The sequence below is a fragment of the Staurois parvus genome, unplaced genomic scaffold (genome assembly GCF_062004578.1).
Source record: "Staurois parvus isolate SC_StPar_1 unplaced genomic scaffold, SC_StPar_1.0 ptg000564l, whole genome shotgun sequence".
Lineage (NCBI taxonomy): Eukaryota > Metazoa > Chordata > Amphibia > Anura > Ranidae > Staurois > Staurois parvus.
Window position 1 is genome coordinate 7,997,406 of NW_028318360.1, and position 23,742 is coordinate 8,021,147.

Sequence of the window (23,742 nt, forward strand, 5' to 3'; positions counted from 1 at the left end):
CCTTCCATTGACACCAACAATAAAGAACAATTCCTTCCATTGACACCAACAATGGGGCACTATTCCTCCCACTGACACCAAAGATGGGGCACAGTTCCTTCCACTGACACCAATGATAGGGCACTATTCTTCCCAATGACACCAAAGATAGGGCATTGTTTATTCCCACTGGACATCAGGACATTTTCTACTTCTGGGTACCGGGACATTTACTTCTACTTGCCACAATCCAGCTCCCCTAAAGTTTGAAGGACAATAAGTTTAGGAAGTTTGTAGCCCCTTGTCCTAGATAATTTACTTGTTTTCCTGGTACTAATATAGCTTAGAATATTATGATAATCAGCTGTTGTATGTAAATCAACTTATATGGGACTTTTTTGTTCTGATAATGTAAAAAAAAAAGTGGCTGATAATTGTACAGAGGAAAATCTGTGAATTTTAAATTTCAAGCATTTATATAGCACTGGCAATTTACATAGCATTTTACATACTGTGTATTCAGTCACTGCCCTTGAAGAGCTTTTAATATAAGGTTTCTAACCAATTAAATGAACAGCGTGTCTTCGGCGTGTGGAAGGTAACCCAGGGAAACACAGGGACAAAATTCAAACTCCATGCAGATAGAGTCCTAGTCGGCATTCATACCAAGGACCCCAGTGCTGTAGAAGTATTGACCACTATGTCACTGAGCTGCCTACAGGGGTGTGTTTACCACAAGGCAAACAAGGCACTTGCCCAGGGCAGCATTTTTTAGGGGGCAACACCTCCCCCCAGAAAAAAGGATGAAAGAAGGGATATGTGCACCATGGGAACCAGGTGGGATCAGAGAGAGGCTGCTGGCTGCTTGATGGTGTATGTAGAGCCTGACTCTAGTTCCCAGGGATGGCTGGAGCTGTGAAGATGAGTGTCTTTCTCTCTATCGGCAGGGTTGGAGGGGGTAGTGGAAGGCTCTCCTAGGTGGGGGGCAGGGGTGTTGTTGGTCAATGTCAGGCTCTCTCCATGGGAGGGGGAATGGGGTAGGGGTGTTGGTTGGTGTCCATGGGGGCAGGCAATTTTTGTGTTGCCTAGGGCAGCACAAAACCTAAATACACCAATGCATGCCTACCCTGTCTAATGGTAAATCCAGTCATCATACTGGTTTGATAGTTTATAATGAGAGTGTTTCCTTATTCACCGATATACCTTTCATTGCCGGGAGGGAAAGAACTGCTGTAAGGCAATGTTTTTTGTGTATAGAGGAGCAGATGTGGAATGATACCACAGCACAGTGGGTGGTTCACAAATAAGTCATTACATTTCACATGGAAGAAGGAGCAAAAGCCACAGCAGTCAGGACAGCATAAATCGGAATGTTTGAGGAGTAAGACACGGGGAGGTAATTTTTCTTTTATTCAGTGTGGTAATACAAAGCTGTTATTATGAAATATATCTGGACTCATCCCAGCTTACAGATGTTTTTGATTAACTATAAATGTTAAACCAGAGCATTGATTAAGAGGCGTTTTTTTGTTTATCTTTTTGTATTGGCTTCATAAAAACAGTTTTCCATGACAAATTACAATTGAAGCTGAATTCTGGGAATTCAACCACTTTGATAAGTCTGCTGGCATACTAGGAATTAAGTCCAGCAATGTTCATACTTCCTTGTGGAGTTATCTTTTCAGTTTACACTGAAATAATAAATGAAGTCTTGCTGTATCTACAGGGGGGGAATAACTTGTTAAGTCCACTAGCTCACCAAATAAGGCACAGATAGCGCCTCAAGAAGTGCATAAAGAAAAGCTTTTTGGGGACAGCCACCAAGAGACAGAAGTTACCATAAGTGATGATTATTTTTAGATGGTACCTTCTTCCTTTGGGGGGCTATCCCCAAAATGTTTTTCTATGTACACTGTGTACTGGTCTCTGTGCTGGTTCTCAAAGAGCACCATTATATCTCAGCAGTCAAACTACAATAACGTCTTCTGCTTGTAGGTAACACTAAAACACTGCAAGTAAAATCTGAAAACATTGCCTACCATACATATTGAAGTGATGTAGAGAAGCAAATGTTTAAAGCTGAACTCCAGGATTTCAGGCACTTTGATACATGTACGGGCACACTATGAGTTAAGTCCAACGATGTGCATGCCACCTTGTGGACTTATCTCTTTTATTCACATCTGGTAGTTTTATGAAGCTCCAGAAGAATAGTTATTGCTGTAGTTTTGGAGCTCTGATGCTGGACCTTCTGGTCTCAGCTCCTTCAGTTGTAGAGTTGCACATGACTGCTGTGTCTGACCCTCCCCTCCTCATGCCCATGCACAAAATACAAAGACTTCTGTGAATGAGCAGCGGCGGCGAGGAGAAGGCAGAGATGCTTTATGCAAGAACACAGTGTCTCCTCTAAGGAGCCCAGAGTGCTATAACCTGGGGAGGACTGACAACTCATGGGGCCCCCAGGCAATAGGGGATCATGGGGCCCCTGTGTCCTTGCCCAAACTCAAAAAAGCCTATGAAAAAGGTACCAGGGGCATCTCATGGGGCCCCTTACTGACCCCGTGCCCTCGGACAGTGTCCGAGTTTCCAAATGGTCAGTCCGCCCCTGGCTATAGCACTGTCCGATCTAAATTAAAGAGATAAGTCTGCTAGGTGGCATGCACCCCATTAGACTGAACTCATAGTGTGCCTGCACGATTATCAAAATGGCTGAAATCCTGGAGTTCAGCTTTAAACATTTGCTTCTCTAGATCACTTCAACAATAAGTTACTGTAGTTTGACTATAGTGGTACTCTTTGAGAACCAGCACAGAGGTGTCAGACAGAGTAGAGATCCAGTTGTCTCTAGATGAATGCAATAAGGAATGTTTTTTAGCTTGTGTTTCCATATTTTGCTGCATTTTTATATGCACTAGTAATATATTTTGTTCTAGTAATGAGATTCTCCCTCTGACAGTGGTTAGGAAACATGGCGCAAAAGAGGTTTGAAGGTTGTCAATGCTGTCCTCTCATACTGAAAACAACCAGATGTACACAGTGATGAGGATGTACTGGAACCACCATATTGAGTCCTCATGCACACTGGACATTTTGATAATGCTGGTAACGTTAGCTGTGTAAAGTCACTTTACAAATGTGAGTTTTTCAGCTTTATTTAGCGTCTTTGCATTAGCGTGTAGCCACGTTTTCCAGCGTTTTTCCACGTTTGCGTTTTTTAGCTTTTTTTTACCAAAAAAATAATTTTTTTTGGTAAAAATAGTCCAAAAACACCTGTTTGCAGCGTTTTATCACGTTTGGCAGCATTAGGGCATTTTTACAGCTAAAAATCTCATCTAGAAACCAACTAGTCCTGAGTTTTTTTGTCCATCCAAAAACATTGATTACAGTCTATGTGTGCATGGACACATAGGATAACATGCTGGGGGGTTTACTAGCTGTAGAAAAAAAACGTCAAAAGCCGAAAACAGCCGCTGTAAAAATGTCCAGTGTGCATGAGGACTGAATGTTTGGTGAGTAATGTTAAGGAACTGCAAGACTTTGGTGGGCTCCTAGTACAACAGTAATAGTGCTAAAAACAGCAATACAGCTAGATTTCCAGCTACTTATAAAAAGCGTGGATGTGGGGATTGCACTGATGCTGCTGAAGAGGGGACAATGGTGTATAGCACTATGCCCTGGATATGGAAGCTTGACACACAAACGTGAATCCATCAAGGTACTAGCACTCCAGATTTAGCCTTGACCAGGGGCGGACTGACAACTCATGGGGCCCCTGGGCATTAGGGGATCATGGGGCCCCTGTGTCCTCGCGCACACTCAAACCACACCCACAAAAAGCTTATGAAAGGTGCCAGGGGCCCCCCTACTGACCCCGGGCCCTCGGGCAGTGCCCGAGTACCCCAATGGTCAGTCCACCCATGGCCTTGACTACTATTTGGTTCATATTATCAGCCTATTGATGTCTACAATAACATGGTGCAGGGTTTCCCCGGCTACCCCTACTGTACTCTTCTTGGTAATCATTATGGATAATTTTTAATGTTAAGTGGAAAATCCAATGATGAAATGATGTATGCTGATAGCATCATAGCCTCTATAGCAGTGGTTCTCAACCTGTGGGTCGTGACCCCTTTGGGGGTCGAACGACCCTTTCACAGGGGTCCCCTAAGACCATCAGAAAACACATATTTCCGATGTGTAAAGAGCAGCTATTGTGTAGAAAGCAGCTGCTGTGTTGAAAGCAGCTACTCTGTTAAAAGCAGCTACTGTGTTGAAAGCAGCAGTATTGGAGGTAAAATGACACTTCATGAATTATAATTACTGGGTAAATAATTTTATGGTTGGGGGTCACCACAACATGAGGAACTGTATTAAAGGGTCACGGCATTAGGAAGGTTGAGAACCACTGCTCTATAGACAGTTGTCCACAGATCCAGTGATCTAATGTTGTTTTAAATACAGTTGCATCAAATACTATAACTGGTTGTACATTTTACAAAGGCTTTATTGCAGCCATAACCACAATGTCAAATATGGTGGTATGATAATTCTGTTGAATTCCAGCAGTAGCTACATGGTACATCTCTGATTGAGTTTATGAACAGCGGTGATTTGTAGCCTGATGGATATATGAGGCCTATATGAATATTGATTTTTTTTTCAGTATGATCTAATATACTTACTTTGAATGATGCATAGCTGTAGGTTGCTTTACAAAAGTGCAAAATCTGGTGCAGCTCTGCATAGAAACCAATCAGCTTCCAGGTTTTATTTGTCAAAGTTTAACTGAACAAGCTGAAGTTAGAAGCTGATTGGCTACCATGCACAGCTGCACCAGATTTTTCACTTTCCAGTTTTAGTAAATCAACCCCATTGCGGTATTTAAATTCAGTGCTGAAATTATGTTTAAGCAAATTGATAACTTTTGATATGTAAACTATATCTAATATAATTACTTAGTTAGGAACATCTGTGTCAAGGGACATTTTACTTCTGGAATATTTAAGAGGAGTTTATTTGCATCAGAGTATTCATATTTCATTTTGAATAATATACAATTAATTTTGACATAGCTAGTCCCAAGTTTGAGGTTGTTTGTCCTTATTCCAGAAATGTCTTTTACCTTTAAGTTAAAGTGTATTTAGGGCCCAAACCTTTTTTTTTCATTTTAGATAGCGAAAGGAGTAGTTAAAACCTCTTGACAATAGCCACCAGGACATACAGTATAGTGGGTAAATCCTCGTAGAGTGCAATAAAAACCTGACAGATGTTCTTACCCTTACAACTCTATCTTAAACTTCAAAGATAAAAAAAAAAAATTAAAAATTGCCTTAGATACACTTTAAGGAATTGACTGCACTGATTTTTTCCATTCATAGTAAATCATTGATTAGAGTTTTCTGTTTCCTTGCTAGGAGGAATGTCCAAGGTTGCCCCATCATCCATGTCACTCGCCCAGGCAAATGACATGTATTATGCCCACTGTGCTTCCCAGATATGTCAAATATCCCAGGAGGCATAGTCCCTCAATGAGAAAGAAGTAGGGGGGGCAAGCCTAGCTGGGTGTCATCATGATGCCCAGTGGCTAAGTCCGGAAGAGCCGGCGGGCCTCATGATGACGTCACAGACAAAGATGTGTGGGACCAAGCAGGGGCAGGATTCTGCAGGACTTCACTGGATCCGCTGGGCGGGTAAGTATCTTAAATAGATATAAATAAATATATACATATATATATATATATATTGTGGGGTTAGCTCAGGTGGGGGATCTCCTTCCCTGGGACAAAGGTAGACCGCACAGCAGGCTTTCGTCAAAATCTGACTGGATGTCAGTTTTTATTAAAAAGGTTTGCAAGAAAATATCAAAATAAACAAAACATCAAAATAAACCCTTGCCATCCAGGCACTAACTAAACAGCAGATGATTCCTCTCTCAGAGGTGAAGGGCTTCTCCCTGTCACCAAAACAAAATAACAGCAAACCTTTTCTTGCAGGTATAGTCCATAGACACAGCTCTCTCAGAATACCTCTCTGAGTCCCAGGCCACGAGCAACTCCTTGCTCCAGCCCTGCCCTTTTTATATCACCTGTTGGTGGAGATCAGTGGAGTCCAAACTCTGGTCCGGAACCACCTGCTTAACTGTGGCCCCGAAAACCCGGAGTGGACTCCACCTAAACAGTCAGGTATGAGCATATGCGAGGTGACACATAGCGTCCCTCTATCACCTCGCCGTTCATCCTATCACATATCCCCCCCCTCTGCTCAAGCCCCTGCGGCTGAGCAACTGTCCCAACCAGGCAATGGACCCGGGAGAGAGCATCTACATTATTTTGCAGTTTCCCCGCTCTGTGTTCCACTGTGAATTTGAACACTTGTAGCGCGAGAAACCACCTTGTCACTCGACTGTTTTTCTCCTTATTATCACACATCCATTTGAGCGGGGCATGATCAGTAACCAACTTGAACGGTCTTCCTAACAGGTAATATTTCAGGGCCTCCAAGGCCCATTTGATGGCCAAACATTCCTTCTCCACAATGGCATAGTTTCTCTCATGTTTGTTGAGCTTTCTACTTAGGAAGACCACAGGGTGCTCCTCCCCATCTCTGATCTGGGACAGGACAGCACCTAGTCCCACATCAGAGGCATCAGTCTGTACCACAAACTCTGTTGTGAACTCTGGGGTCACAAGCACAGGTTGAGCACAGAGAGCTTGTTTCAGCCTTTGAAATGCGGTCTCCGCCTCAGGATTCCACTTAATCATGACTGACCCCCTACCTTTTGTCAGATCTGTCAGTGGGGCTGCAATGGTGGCAAAATTGGGGATAAACCGCCTGTAGTACCCCGAGATTCCAAGAAATGCCCGGACTTGTTTTTTATTTACAGGTTGGGGCCACTTTTGAATTGCCTCAATTTTATTGATCTGAGGCCTAATGAGACCTCGACCAATGATGTAGCCAAGATATTTGGCCTCCTCTAAGCCAATGGCACACTTTCTGGGGTTGGCGGTAAGACCTGCTTCCCGCAGCGAATCTACGACCGCTTGCAAGAGGGACAAATGAGATTCCCAGTCGGGACTGTGGATGACGACATCGTCCAAGTAGGCAGCTGCATATTGGCGATGTGGTCTCAACGTCTTGTCCATCATCCTTTGGAATGATGCAGGAGCCCCATGCAAACCAAACGGCATCCGCTTATACTGAAAGGACCCCTCGGGGGTGGAGAATGCTGTCTTTTCTTTTGCAGCTTCCGTTAACGGAATCTGCCAATAGCCTTTGGTCAGATCTAAGGTGGTTATGTACCGAGCCGTTCCCAACCTGTCAATGAGCTCATCCACCCGAGGCATTGGGTACGCATCAAACTTGGACACACTGTTCAGTTTCCTGAAATCATTACAGAAACGAATGGTTCCATCTGGTTTTGGGACCAGCACTATGGGACTCGACCACTCACTGTGAGATTCCTCAATCACTCCCAACTCTAACATGTCCTTTATTTCCTTTGCCACCGCTTCCCGCTTGGCCTCGGGTATTCTATAGGGCTTGACATTTACGCGGACCCCGGGCTGGGTAACTATGTCATGCTGTATGACAGTCGTCAGTCCAGGTAGGTGGGAGAAGAAATCTCCATTTTTCCTCACAAACTCCTTAACCTCATTTTGTTGGGCTACTGACAAGGTTTCCGTTATAGGTACCTGAGGGGCCACGGGAACCACGTCCTTTTGGGGTCTTGGTACTGCCAACAAACTTTCCCTGTCTTTCCAAGGTTTTAAGAGATTCACATGATAGATTTGTTCGGGTTTCCTTTTTCCTGGCTGGTAAACTTTATAATTTACTTCCCCCACTTTCTCCCTAATTTCAAAGGGACCTTGCCACTTTGCGAGGAATTTACTTTCCACGGTGGGGACTAGCACCAGCACTCTATCCCCAGGGTTGAAGGTACGGATCCTGGCACCCCGGTTATAAACCCTTCTCTGGACCTCCTGGGCTTGCTCCATGTGTTCCCGAATGAGTGGCATGACAGCTGCGATTCTATCCTGCATCTGTGAGATATGCTCGATGACACTTCTATAGGGCGTGGTCTCTCCCTCCCAGGTTTCTTTTGCGACATCTAGCAATCCCCTGGGATGTCTACCATACAGTAATTCAAAAGGTGAATATCCTGTAGATGCCGGAGGTACTTCTCGTATAGCAAACATGAGATATGGTAGCAAAAAATCCCAATTTCTCCCATCTTTGTCCACCACCTTTTTTAACATATTCTTAAGGGTCTTGTTAAACCTTTCCACAAGCCCATCGGTTTGGGGGTGGTAGACCGAGGTACGGAGATGGGAGATTTTGAACAATTTGCATAACTCTTTCATAACTCTAGACATAAATGGCGTGCCCTGATCCGTTAATATCTCCTTTGGGATACCTACACGACTAAACACCCGGACAAGCTCTTTGGCGATATTTTTAGCGGAGGTATTACGCAAGGGGATGGCTTCAGGATACCGGGTGGCATAGTCAAGTATAACCAGTATGTGCTGATGGCCCTGGGCAGACTTTACTACTGGACCCACTAGGTCCATGCCCACTCTTTCAAACGGTACTTCAATTATGGGTAGAGGTACTAGCGGACTGCGAAAATGGGGTGAGGGCGCAGAATATTGACATTCCGGGCATGACTCACAATGTGCTTTGACGTCTCCATGTAAGCCTGGCCAAAAGAATCTCTGGGTTATTCTCTCCTTTGTTTTCTCTACACCCAGGTGTCCACCCATTATATGCCCATGGGCTAAATCTAGTACCATCCGGCGAAAGGGTTTGGGGACCACTAACTGTTCTACCACCTCCTCCCCTTGCTTTACCACTTGATACAGCAAGTTATTGTTAAGAGCCATGTAGGGAAAAGACACCGCTACATCATTTTCAACTGGTTCCCCATCAATCATTTTAATGTTTTCACGGGCTCTATTAAGTGTGGAATCTTTCAGTTGTTCCGTACAAAAATCCTCTTTTCTGACCTCTAGGTCAGGCACCACATTCTGTCCACTCTCACTAGAGCCAGCGATCATCTCTTGTTCTATATCCTCACTGTCTGGGGTTGGATCCAACTCCTCCTGCTCCCCAGCCATTACAGAGAAAGGAAAAAGATCTACACCTTCCTCGGATACACCAACAGTTTCCCCTTCCACCTTGCCGTCAAAGGGGTCAGGAGTGAGTTCAGGAGTTTTCGGCGTTTCCCCAGCAGGGGGAGCTCGGTCCTCCTGACTCCCCTCCTTATCCCATAACTTCCAGAAATGGGGAAAATCTCTCCCCACTATGGCTTCATGAAGCAGAGAGGGCACCACCCCCACTGAATGGGTCACAGGGCCCCAGGGAGTACCAATCTCCACCAGAGCAGTCTGGTAATTACGTGTATCACCATGAATACAAATAACCCCAATCGTGCTAGGGTGTAACCTTGCAGGGTTTACCAAATCACCTTTAACTAAGGTCACAACACTACCCGAGTCTAGCAGAGCAGTCACTGGCCTCCCATCAATGGCAATCACACACATTTGCTTTTCCATGCGTTTCTGACATGCTGCAGTACATACCACCTGTGCAAAAAGAGACATGCGTTTTCCTAAATAAGCATTTTCACATTGCATAGGTTCATCATTTGAAGGACAGTTTGCAGCAATATGGCCTAACGCATGACAACGATAACATATTATATGTTCAGTGCTTAGACCTCTAAACGGCTTTGGGGACCTTCCTGACCTATTTGGCCAGTCTCTAGGTCCTAAGCCTACAGTCTCATTATCTGACACAATAGTCTTATCATTTTTTTCTGAGCCTTTGGCCCATGGAACAGTCTTACCGGATCTTCCGGATAGTTTTCCACCCCTAGTGACCTTGGGGTACGGCCCAGGTGAGTGCCAAAAGTCCTCAGCGGCTGCATATCTCTCCACCAGGTCCACCAGCTCATTTGCAGATTTAGGGTCTCCACGGCCGACCCACTTCCTCAAAGTGGCAGGGAGTGCACGTAAATATTGGTCCATGACCACACGCTCCACAATCTGAGGGCCTGACAATACCTCTGGCTGGAGCCACTTTTTGGAGAGATGTATCAAATCGAACATCTGAGATCTGGGTGGTTTGTCAGCCCTGTAATGCCACTGATGCACCCGCTGAGCCCGGACTGCAATGGTGACGCCCAGGCGTGCAAGGACCTCAGCCTTCAGTTTCTCATAGTCCTGGGCATCCCCTGGTTCCAGGTCATAATAGGCTTTTTGGGATTCACCCGTCAGAAATGGTGCAAGCAGTCCTGCCCATTGCTCCTTTTTCCATCCTTCCCGAACAGCAACCCTTTCAAAAGTTGTGAGGTAGGCCTCCACATCATCCGCAGGTGTCATCTTCTGCAAAACATAGCTGGCCCGCGCCATTTTCTGCTCCACTGGCAGCGTATCTGCAGATTCCTTCTTTAATTCCAATAAGCGTTGGGCCACCTGCTTAAGGAGCTCTCGGTCTGCTTGTTGGGCTTCATGTTGTGCTTGTTGGGCTTCCGACAACTGGCGATTCGTCTCCCGTTGTGCTGCGTTGGCCTGCAGCAAGGCTCTTATAACTTCCTCCATCTTCCCACTTGCTCAGGAAGTTGCCCGCCAAATCCACCATATGTGGGGTTAGCTCAGGTGGGGGATCTCCTTCCCTGGGACAAAGGTAGACCGCACAGCAGGCTTTCGTCAAAATCTGACTGGATGTCAGTTTTTATTAAAAAGGTTTGCAAGAAAATATCAAAATAAACAAAACATCAAAATAAACCCTTGCCATCCAGGCACTAACTAAACAGCAGATGATTCCTCTCTCAGAGGTGAAGGGCTTCTCCCTGTCACCAAAACAAAATAACAGCAAACCTTTTCTTGCAGGTATAGTCCATAGACACAGCTCTCTCAGAATACCTCTCTGAGTCCCAGGCCACGAGCAACTCCTTGCTCCAGCCCTGCCCTTTTTATATCACCTGTTGGTGGAGATCAGTGGAGTCCAAACTCTGGTCCGGAACCACCTGCTTAACTGTGGCCCCGAAAACCCGGAGTGGACTCCACCTAAACAGTCAGGTATGAGCATATGCGAGGTGACACATAGCGTCCCTCTATCACCTCGCCGTTCATCCTATCACAATATATATATATATATAAATATATAATTGGATGCGGAGTATGAAAATCCACTTTAAGGAGAGCAACAGCATGGAGAAGCCCCCAGATCCCTTGCGGTTCCCTTTCACCTTATGGTAGCACCATTGTTTACCAACATGTCATTAAAAGCATTATCTCCCAATAGTAATAATTTTTTCACCCTGTTGATTTCAGAACAACCAATAATATGTTTTTCTTATTCGCAGACTGTGGTGGATGTGGCTTGGAAATAAAAAATGGCCAATCATTGGTTGCCCTAGAAAAACACTGGCACTTGGACTGTTTCAAATGCAAAACCTGTGGGGTTCATTTAAAGGCAGAATACATTAGCAAGTAAGTGAGAAAGTTGTCTTCTGCATGAGCTTTTGTCTGCTGTTGTTACCGTATGTTCATTTTGTATAAGGTTAGCATTTACATTTGTGCAAAAACATATCTAGCTCTATATAGATATCAGTTGTTTATACTCTGTAATTTTATTATTGTCAAGAACAAACCACTATGTAGGAGGTATAAAAGTCTGGTTTTAGCATGGTAGTTATCCTTCATTCTTGTTTATAGGATGGCATGGGTGTGGGTGATGCGGGGTGATCTTTAAAAGTGTTCCAATTACTTTAATATGAATGTGACCTGGCCTTTAAGGAACATTCATATGAAATTCATACAAAAATCTCTGTACATTCGATGTCTTGCTTTGAAAATTCGATTTTGGAACAAATGGACTTTACCAAATGAAAACCACATATGCTGTTAGAAATTCATTCATTCAAAAAATGTTCTACCCCGTTCCTTCTAATTTTCTCATCACCGTGTTTGAGAATGACCTCAGTTTTACCCAACTAACAATTAGAAAATCGAACAAACTTTTTAAAAAAGGTAAATTTCCTAATGAAATTCTAATAGTGTATGGCCAGCTTTAGTTTTTAACGCCGATGCCTCCCAGGTCTTTAAGGGGTTTCAGATGCCGCCAGGCGGGGCAGAGTTTATGATCATGTAACTGCCGTGATTGTCTGTCACAACGGTCAAATGATTGGAAAGCTCCCAATCGCAAGTAGCAATTGCGAGCTTTTCGTTTTGTGCCAGTAACTGTGTCGGGAGCGTACATTGTGCGCATTCTCAGCACAGGTTTGTTTACATTTACGTATGCATATATGCAGCCTCTCGGCATCAAGGCCCATAAGGCGAGGTGGTTAAAATGATCCTTGCGTTCCTTTTAAGCCCATTTAGGTCTTAATTCCATTCTTAAAGTGTATGTTACCCCAAGCTTTCATATTCCTGATATTTGAATGTACTTGTGTTAAAAAGTGTCCTGTTCTCTTGGCATTTCATTGAATGTGTGAAATACCTGGTGATCCTGCCAGTCCCCCTTCTTTCCTATTCCAAACTGACCATGCAAGGCATAGAAGCACATCTTTTCCAGTGTGGTCAGTTTTCTGGCTGTACTGTGATCACAGCCTTCCTATCCCCCAATGGCTACCTGTGCTGACAGACCCTTCTGTCAGGAATGGACTCGCCAATAGTGGTGGGACTCACCTGCCTTGTGGGTTGCAGTACCAGTACTGGCCAGAGGGTGCTCTCAGCAACCAGAGGCTCACTCCTGCAGTCAGCCAAAACACCTGAGGCTGATTGCAGGAGGTGCATATAAGGAATGGCCAAACTTGCAATCAGGGCCTTGGTGTATGTTTCCCAAGAGCCCCTGTACCTGCATCCTGTCGGCTTCCTGTCTGATCCTGCTTGATCCCTGACTCTGATTGAACTCCGCCTGTCCTGACCTCTGCTATTCCTGACCACTCTCCAGTCTGCTCCTTTGGTACCTTGTCCGCCTGATTGTTCCTGACCCGGCCTGCCCGACTACGCTTAGTATTGTTCTTTTGTTATCTGTTGGGGGTTTTGGTTTGGTTTGTTTGCACTGTGTTTATGTTTAGTCTTGCACTGCGTTTATGTATTGTTTAGTCTTAAATAAATTATATTGTTTATACTATATCTGAAGCCTGCGTTTCCCTGTGTCAGTCCACACACCTCTGGTCATACCCGGAGCCCTGACACCTTCACTGGGAAGATCAGAGTATTGCTCTTTCTCTCCTGCTGTTGACACGCCCCCTGCAGTCTCCACCCCTAGCTCTCTAAGCCCCTTATGCAGCTGAGAACAAATGTTATGTGATCTCATATAAAAAAAGGAAAAAAAGGGTATTTATAATCTTTTATATATATTTACACAAATGTTTGCTTTGCATTTCTGTTTTAAACAGAATGGGTTGTTTTACAAGATAAGGATTCCAACAGTATGTTCCTGGGCTTTTGACTTCAACCCTAATCATGGTTAATCCCCACTTCTCCCAGTGCAAAGCCCTATCCTACTATGGCATAATGGAGTGGGGCTTAGTGGCTGTAGGGTATGAGGCTTAATTTTGATTGTGTTGAAGGTCAAGGCTTCATGTATATCCTTAGCCTATCCAAGGTGATCCACGGGAGGCATGATCACTAAGTGAACTCAGGGATTCGCCAATGACCGTGCAACTCAATATACGTAGAATGACTGTACACACATACCTGGGTCTTCTGCTTTTGGTTTTCTAGATTTATATAATTTAACAGAAAATATTCAGTTTTGTTATTTCCTAATATGAATTTCTTGTAGAGATGGAATTCCTTATTGTGAAATGGACTACCATGCTAAATTTGGCATCAAATGTGATCACTGCGAGAAGTTCATTACAGGCCGAGTACTCGAGGTAAAAAAATAATATCGTAAATGTTAAACAATTGTATATTGTATGCTGAGTCACTCCTGGGCTCTTTATGATTCACTTATGTGGCAATCTTGACTGTTGCAACTAAAACAATTTCTAAGCCTTTCTAAAATGAAGAGATAAATCACTCTTTTCTCTGAAAACTGACCTGTGTGTGGCATGACAAAAGTTATTATTTTAAATTGTGTGTTCAATTCACAATATTACAGAAAACTACAATAGTACAGTTGAGTGTGTCATGTGCAAAATAAAAATGTCCTTGGATATCTTTAGCACTGGCTAGAGGAGATAAAAATGAACTATTTAGTATTTCATTGGACTTGGGGACCTGATATTTAGCAGTTTGTTTTCCAGACTGTGAGTATATCAACTTCAGTACCTTTATTGCTTTGTTGTATTACAGACAGGCCTTCCTCTGACCTCGTGGAAAGAACAAATGTTGTATTGTGTTCTGCACACAGAGGTCTTCAGTATTTGATTGAGTTCCATTTATATCCACTTGGTATGGTGAACACAGGTGTGATTCTTCTATATATAGAATTTTTTTGTTGTAGGAGGAAAGAATTGCACCACATTTCATTACCTGGTTCTTAATGAGAGACGCACTGGGCAAAGTGTCTGAAACAAGAAATATTTCAGCTATCTTTAGCAACTATCAATATTTTCGTTTCATCTTTCTGTTTCATTCGAGGAATAAGCTGATTCGTTAGGGTCATCACAGACAAACATATTCTTACATCAGATATTGGTATGTTCTTATGCCAAGTCAAAATTATTAGAAAATCAGAGGAAACGTACCGCTTTCTTAGCAATCATCTGATAATCTGATCGTTAGTACACAGTTTTTGAGAGCTGATCAGGACAGTTCATGCAAAATTATCCGAAGGGACAAGCGTGAACATTTTTCTCTTACAATAACGCAACAAATGATTTTCATTTAATCAGTACAGTATTTGTTCGTAAAAAATCAAGTGACCAGGACCGCACTTGCTCAGAAACAAAAGAATACAATACAATACATTACATCGTCGTGGGAAGTTGTATTCTGTCTTACGAGAATTTTCGTAACTTCAGTAACTTATTCATTTTCAATATAAGACACAGTATTTTCAGGTGTAGGAACTTTTGATACCAGCACAATTTTTACACCCTTCAAGCTAAACCAGGACTTTTGAGTTTATTATAATAAAAGAACAAATTTCAAGGAGTGGAAACTGCATTTATTTTTTGACATACTCCCCTGCTACATTTATTCTCTTATCCCATCATTTAACTAATGCCTGGAAAGCTTTGGCACAGAAAGATTTATCAGTACGCCTGAACCATCATAGGACCTTTTCCACAGAATAATTCATCTCTTGTGCAGTTTCACTATAGGTTATGTGTCGATTATCCAGGATTAGGCTCTCCACACATTGAATGTTCACAGGAATGACTGCAGTGGACTGGGGACTACCACGGCCAGGATCGTCACTGACGGACGTACAGTCATCTTTGAAACATTTTAACCAATAACTGCCCGGCCAATAGCCATTTGGCGGCTGGCAAAATGCTGTAGATTTCCGGGTGGACGCCATATGGCGTCCTCCCGGGCATGCGCAGTTTTCGCGCTTGCAGAGCTGCGCAGCGGTGCGATCTGTCACTGGCCGTGTACCTCAGACACGGCCGATGACAGATCTGAGTACCGGCCCCCATTGCCGGTACCATGTAACCTGCTGTGACCATTCACAGCAGGTCACATGACAGTTGTATACAATGGATGGCTTCATTCATGCCATCCATTGTATACTAGTGTCTAGCTGTGAATGGTCACAGCGATCACATGCACATGTCATGTGATTAGCTGTGGCCAAATCACAACTAAGCACAAAAAAAAAAAAAACCCTGAATGAATCGATGTCATTCAGGTAAATGCTGGCTTATAGCAAAGTAATTCTTTGCTATAAGCAAATTGTGTAAAAAAAATATATATATATACTGATCACTTCCTCAAAGTAGTACAATGTTACTATGGTAGCATTGTACTACTTTGGACATAGTGAAATATTTAAAAAAAATCTTAAAAAAAAGAAAAGAAATTTAATAAAAAATTAAAAATAATAAAAAAAATTCAAATTAATATTTATTTTTTTCATACTGTCACCAGTCAGTGTCCCTGATCACCGCCATGCCAGTTATATGATGACGCTGTACTGCACTGGTGACAGTATGTAAAAAATAAATAGTGAAAATAATTTTTTTAATTTTTTCATTTTCCGAAAAATTATGCCAAAAAAAATACAACTTCAAAAAACTCGCCTTGCCTCTTATGAAGTACGTCGGACTGTCTACTTTACAAAAAGGTGTCATTTGGTTGGATATCTGTACTGTTCTGGCATTCTTGGACCTCAAGAAATTAGATTGGCCGTCAGCACTTCAGGATTGATTAATATTCAGATATATACCATAGTTTGTGAACTCTATAACTTTCCTACAAACTAAAAAATACATCCTAATTTGGGTTGTTTTCACCAAAGACATGTAGCAGAATACATCTTGGCCTAAATTTATGAAGAACAATTATTTATTTGCGAACTTTTATAACAGAAGCAAAGAAAAACGTGTTTTTTTTTCAAAATTTTTGGGCTCTTTTTGTTAATTTAGCAAAAAATAAAAACCTTGGCGGTGATTAAATACCACCAACTCTCGTTGTGTGAAGAAAATGATAAAATTTTAGTTTGGGTACAATGTTGCATGACCGCACAATTGTCATTCAAAATGTGAGAGCGCTGAAAGCTGAAAAATTGCCCGAGCAGAAAGGAGGTAAAAGTGCCCGGTATGGAAATGGTTAAATGCCCATTCATATATCTTACTGCGGCTGAGTGTCTCATCACTGTACTGTGCTTGAAGTCTTCTGTAGATATCTACGGGTTTTATGTCTTCATTCACAAGAAACTTCATCACCACACACTGTTCCATGCACGCACTAACACTGTTGTCTGACATCTTGAATAACGGTCTCTTGACTGGCCCGCGAAATGTGCTCCGCCTATTAATAATAGGACACACTTGCCACTTACCACTGTGTGTAGTACCGCCACGCTAGCATCCCTTTTTATACCTGTAAAATTAAATGTTTGACTTGAACGCCCCTTGTATAGTTCTAATTTGCTGGCTTTGTCTGACTGCAATAGTCAGTGTTCTCCATAGGCCTTTTTTGTTGGGTCTCCTGGCTGGTTTTGGCCTAGTGTCTTAATAAATAAATCCCACACACACAAATGCATACACACAAACACACACACACACACACACACACACACACACTGTGTGATAAAATTATAATTATGCAACTTCACAAAACACTGGTTTGGACACATTTTTGAGAATGCTTTCCTGTTCTGGTCACCAATCCTCAGGAAGAACATCCTTGAACTGGAGAGAGTCCAGAGATAGGCAACAAAGCTAATATGGGAGTTTGAAGACCTTAGTTATGAAGAATGACTACAAACATAAAAGTGGTTCTAAAGCCTCAAGGTTTTTTACATTAATATCTTATATGCATTAAGGTAAAGAGCCTTCTGTGTAAAAGAACCCCCCCTGCCCTCCCCCCCTTACTTACCTGAGCCGCATCGCGATCCAGCGCTGTGCATGGGTGCGACGACTCTCCTGGCTCCTGCCAATCAACTCCAGTTACTGGGGAGCTGGGAATGGGTGTCAGTGAACCAGGGGCGGACTGACCATTCAAGCACTCGGGCACTGCCCGAGGGCCCGGGGTCAGTAGGGGGCCCCGTGAAATGCCCCTTTTTATAGGCTTTTTTGGGTGTGCTTTGTGTGTGGGCAAGGACACAGGGGCCCCATGATCCCCTATTGCTCGGAGGCCCCATGAGTTGTCAGTCCGCTCCTGCAGTGGACACAGCAGCGGGACTCGGGAGCAAGCCTGCATGAGTGCCCCTACGGGAATCGCTTCCTATTGGGGGCACCAGCAAGAGGAGAAGAGCTCTGGGAAGTACTGGGGTGGGAGGAATCGGAGAAGAGGAGGATCGGGCCACTCTGTGCAATTCTATTGTGCAGAGCAGGTAAGTATAGACAGGTTTGTTTTGTTTTTTTTTAATTTTCCCGTACAGTCAACTTATTCTCCTTGGAGAAGTGACTATTAAGAGGGGATATAACAATATAAGCATCCTTGAATGGTAACTCTAGGATTGGGAGGAAACTTTAATCTTAGGTCTCTAAAAAAGACATGTGGCCATACAATGAAGTTGGACAAGAAACGGTTCAGTCTTAAACTGCGTAAGAGTTTCTTGACTAAAAAATAAACTGATAACAACCCTGCGCTGCCACCAAATAAACACCCCTGTCCCAAACTGCTAGCACTAATGTGAGCCACCCACTCCCACAGTAAAGAAATTAAAGAAACAGAAACTAGTGCGGTGCTATCAATAAATACTTAAAACACATGAAAATGTGAAATAGTTAAGTGAAAAAAGTGTAAAACTCATATATCACAAATATAAAAGCAATATGACGTCAGGTAAATGCTATATAGCATGTATAACACATTTCACAACCATGCGTCCAGTGGCAAAGAAATATATTTATAAATATATGGCTGTGAAATCAACTACTCCATGCACCTCAAACTATATGTATATTAACAAGTGGTAAAAAGTGAGCGCTCTTATAACAAGCAGCTGAACACACAGGGAAACCAAAAACAAACCCTCGTTAAATAAATAAAAGAATGTGCAGCGCTAATAAAATGTAATAAACCAATGTATGATAAATGTCCTTAATATTAAATAAGCCGTATGCGTGACAGTCTATATACGTGAGTATCACTGAGTGAATCTTCAATCAAATGGTGGTGCTCCAGTGGTATAGTGAAGTAAGAATTACGCACTCACAAGAAGCGTAATAAAATTACGCGGTGTTTATATCAACAGAGGTCCCCCTCACAGGTATGGGTCAGGCTGGAACATAGGATGATCCTCCTTTCAGGATATCAGGATATGCGCTCTCAGAGGATGTAAAACGGATCCAGCTGCCCAGAGGTCCCTTTAAGGGATTGGTAGGCATGGATGCACCACGTAATTTTATTACAATTCTGGTGAGTGCGTAATTCTTACTTCACTATACCACTGGAGCACCACCATTTGACTGAAGATTCACTCAGTGATACTCACGTATATAGACTGTCACACATACGGCTTATTTAATACTAAGGACATTTATCATACGTTGGTTTATTAAATTTTATTAGCGCTGCACATTCTTTTATTTATATGTATATTAAGCTTCAAATGTAAAAAGGCCCCACTGAAGTGTAAATCTTCTTCACATTCATGCACAAAAAAAACAAAAATCTTCCAGTGTGCTGCCCACTGCCCTCTGTGATAACCCCCACCAACAGGCGCTCTTACACATGGACCCTTACCTTGGACCCCTATATTATAAGGAGGTTATTAACGCATAAACCAATATCCTGATCACTGGCAAAAGTGTTTTTTTTTAAGCGCATTTCTAAAATACAATACACATTTCATTATTGAAAAAATTATATACAGCGCCTCCTGTACCCTCATGCTTCAAATCCCTGTTTTCACTACAAAGGTATTCCTTAAAGGAAAGTATTATATTTTTTTCTTCCTAAACTCTAAATTATTGAAAAGCACTGTTATATGTACTGAACTAAATTCTTTAAAAGAGCTAGCACACAGAATGAATGTAAAGTTTCCTACCTGAACGTAACCTAAGGAGTTATGTCATCTTTCCTTATACTTTCCCTAAAGCAGCTTCCAATGGAGGCATACTTTGGCTGCTTTGTGTCCCACCCCTTTCTTGTTGGCTCTTCTAAGCCTGCACATATGTTCAACTGGGCCAGAAATCTCAAACCAACATGATTCACCTTGAACCCAGTTAGCCTAGCATCAATAGTATGTAAACAATTGAAGCTGATGATAAGGGACTTGCCTATGAAAACAGTATCATTAATAGTAATCAGCATGGAATTCATTAAAAATCATTCTTGCCAGACCAAACCTTAAACATTTTATGAAAAAGTAAGCTGTCATCTAGATAAAAGAAGGCCTGTGGACATGTGTATCTGGATTTTGTAAAAGCTTTTGATACAGTTTCCCATAAATGCTTAATTTACAAATTGAGGTCTGTTGGCATGAATGTTAGTGTATGTACCTGGATGGAAAACTGGCTACAGGGGTGTGTCCAAAGAGTGGTGATAAATAGCATGTACTCAGAATGGTCTGGAGGGGTAAATGGGGTACCCCAAGGCTCTGTCCTGGGACTAATTCTGCTAAATGTATTCCTAAATAACATAGAGGTTGGTATAATTAGCTCAATCACAGTGTTTGAGGATGATACAAAGCTAAGCAGGGCAATAGACTCACAGCAGGATATAGAAACTTTACAAGAAGACCTCAATAAAATAAAAGAATGGACAACTACATGGCAAATGAGGTTTTTATAGTCCAAAACAGAGAGCAGCACATGGGCTGAAATGTCAAAATAAAATCCTCACTGTGTGTTTCCCTCTCAAGACCTGTGAGTGCCAGTGTTCATTTTGTCAACAAAAATATTTTTGTTGACTAAATTAACACTATTTTAACCACTTGCTCTCCAGAGGATTTACTCCCCTTCCTGACCAGGCCATTTTTTGCATTACAGTGCTGCGTTACTTTAACTGACAATTGCGCGGTCATGCAACGCTGCACCCAAATGAAATTTACGTCCTTTTTTTTCCCCACGAATTGAGCTTTCCTTCAGTGGTAATTGATTGCTATAAATAAAAAAGACCAACAATTTTGAAAAAAAACAATATTTTTGACTTTTTGCTATTAAACATGTCCAGTAAAAAAATTTTAAAAATCAAATTCGTGTAAATTAAATGCGGGTAATTAATTGGTTTGCGTGAAAGTTATAACATTTACAAATGGTGGTATATATGCTGGGATTTTTTTTTTTCCATTTTAACTAGTAATGGCGGTGATCAGTGAATTATTATGGGACTGCGGCGGACATTCTGACACTGGGGGGAACTGACTTGGTACTGACACTGTACTAATGGCACTGGGCAGGAATGGGATCAAAGGGTTAACTGTGTGCTGGGCGTGTTTTACTAGGGGGCGGTATGTGTGTGATTCACTGTAATCACACTGCATCCACAGCAGTGTGCCCAAGCTGACAGGGAGGAGGACAAAACAGTCCTCCTTCCTGTCGGAGATCCTCGGAAATCACTGGGCGCCGGCGAGTAATTACCGTCTGGAGCCCGGTGATTGACAGCCCCGGCCGCAAATGGTGGCGCGGGTAGGGCACGCGCACAGCTCATGCATGCCCCCTACCCGTAAATGCAAAATCACGTATATATATATATATATATATATATATATATATATATATATATATATATGATTTTGTGCACCACTGCTGCCCTGTAGCTACTCCCAAAGGCTGAGCAGTGAAGCAGCGAAGGGAGCAGAGGCTCAATCTTGTTGGTAAGCATTGGTGACGCAGCCTTCCCAGGGGACACACTGTCACCAGTGCCTCAAAAGATCAGGAAGTGGGAACCCAGGAAAGATCTACAGCAGCTCGTTTCCAGTTTATCTTATATCCACAAGAGGGAGCCCATTCACCTAGGCTGTCCATTCACTGGTTTTAAGTGGTCTCCGAGTCCTGCTGCATATCACTACACCCAAGGCTGATGACTTACCTTTGAGGGATGTACCGTGTGTTTTGCTGATTACCTGGATTGATGGTCATATACATGCGCATTTATAATGCGCGGTCGGTGAGTGCGCATTTTTTCTATACAGTTCCAGTCACCAGTACATTATAAGGAAGATTTTCACTTCAAGTTTCTCTTAATGTTATCTATATGAATTATTCATTTATCTTAGATGGCAGCGCTGCACTATATTTTCTTTGATTTAGTATTTCTGCTATAGGGAGGTCGGCAAGCAGGTAATTGACTAAAATACGACTAAAACTAAAACAATTCAGAGGACTAAAATACAATTAAAACTAAAGTGGCATTTTAGTCCAAAGACCATAACTAAAACAAACTCAAAAGTCAAAATTAACAAGGGACTACCGCATAAGAATAAGTAGTGGGCATCTACTAAGTTGCTGAAAGAAATAAAACGTTAAGAAAAAAGACTTTTCTTTTTTTTTTCTTAATATTTAATGTTGGTAATATATTCATGTAATATGTAACATGTAATATGTGCAATGGTATTACAGCCAATAGTGTTTCCAGTTTTATTTTTTATATTTTAAAGTTGCTCTTCTGCTTGTCAGAAATCAATATTTTTGTTTGTATATGAAACTTGGTTTTATTTATAAAGACGTTATATATCACAACGGTTAATCTGTGCATGTAGTGCATGTTCAAACCTTAATACCATAGATAATAACATGTTATTAGATTTTTACTCCACAAGTATATAATGAGTTTGGCAATTCTAGAGAAATGCTTAAATAAAGCATTACAAGTTAACTAAACTAGATTTTAGTTGACTAAAATGTACTGAAGATTTTAGTCAACTGAAATACTACTAAAACTAAAGCAATTCAGATGACTAAAATACGGCTAAAACTTAAATGGCATTTTAGTCAAAAGACTATGAATAAGACATCAAAATGAACACTGTTTATCACTGATGTGTGCAGTGGCACCCACTGGTTTATATGGCAAATGAGGTTTAATGTTGAAAAATGTAAATTAACGTACTTGGGGGTTAAAAATATGAACGCAAGTTACTCTCTAGTCTAGAGTATGAACCTTTTGGGGGAATTCAGGATAGAAAAAGATCTGCGGGTCGTAGTAGATCACAGACTCGGCAATGGCATGCAATGCCAAGCTGCAGCATGCAAAGTAAGCAGAGTATTAGCCTGCATAAAAAGGATATTTTGATCAAGAGATAGGACTATAATTCTACCACTTTACAAATTTCTGGTTCAGCCACATCTGGAGTATGCCATTCAGTCTTGGTCACCAGTCTTCAGGAAGGATGTGGTGGAACTAGAGAGAGTCCAGAGCATGGTAGCAAAGCTAATAAGGGGACTAGAAGACCTCAGTTACCAGGAACAACTACAAGTGTTAACTGTATGCTCTTAAGAGATGCTTAAGAGGGGATATGATAGTGATATGATAGTGATATAGAAATATCAAAATGGTGATTGTAGTACGGGTGAAAACTATTCTGTGTCAGGGAGTTTAAGAAGACATGCAGCCATTCAATGAAGTTGGAGGTGAAGTGTTTTAACTGTACCTGCTTCCCACCCGCGCTGTAGACAAAAGGCAGCTACAGAGCGGTTGGCCACTTCTGGGAGGGCGTCCATGAACATCCTCCCACAACATGCACCCAGCTTCGCGCACTTGACGCTATTGGTGATGAGGTAAAAGGCCAATTACAGTGGCCTTTTACCACATGATCAGCTGTGTCCAATGACACAACAGATCACCAGGTAAATATAGTTGCCGGTTATCGGAAGCACTTTCCTCATGCTGTCACAGCATGAGGAAAGTACAGCCAATAACTGGAAAATGTGACAGGGGAGATCTGCACTGATAATCAAGGCACTGGTTATCAGTGCCACCCATCAGTGCCCAGCAGTGCCACCCATCAGTTTCCAGCAGTGCCGCCTGTCAGTGCCCATCAGTACCGCCTATCAGTGCCCATGAGTACTGCCTATCAGTGCCCATCATTGCTGCATATCAGTGCATCATCAGTGCCTCCTCATCAATGCCCACCAGTGCCACCTCTGCAGTGCCACCTATCAGTGCCGCCTCATCAGTGCTGTCTATCAGTGCTGCCTATCAGTGCAGCCTCATCAACGCACATCAGTGAAGAAGGAAAATT

The 23,742-nt window shown here is 42.3% G+C and overlaps 1 protein-coding gene across 1 annotated transcript in view; it reads left to right on the forward strand.

The window, feature by feature from the left end:
• Positions 1–23,742, forward strand: part of ABLIM2 (actin binding LIM protein family member 2) — a 298,016-nt gene that overhangs the window by 148,433 nt on the left and 125,841 nt on the right. The window contains exons 5-6 of the mRNA XM_089691577.1: positions 11,348–11,474; positions 13,777–13,870. Of these exons, the coding sequence (XP_089547703.1) occupies positions 11,348–11,474; positions 13,777–13,870 (221 nt within the window). The remainder of the gene's footprint in view (positions 1–11,347; positions 11,475–13,776; positions 13,871–23,742) is intronic.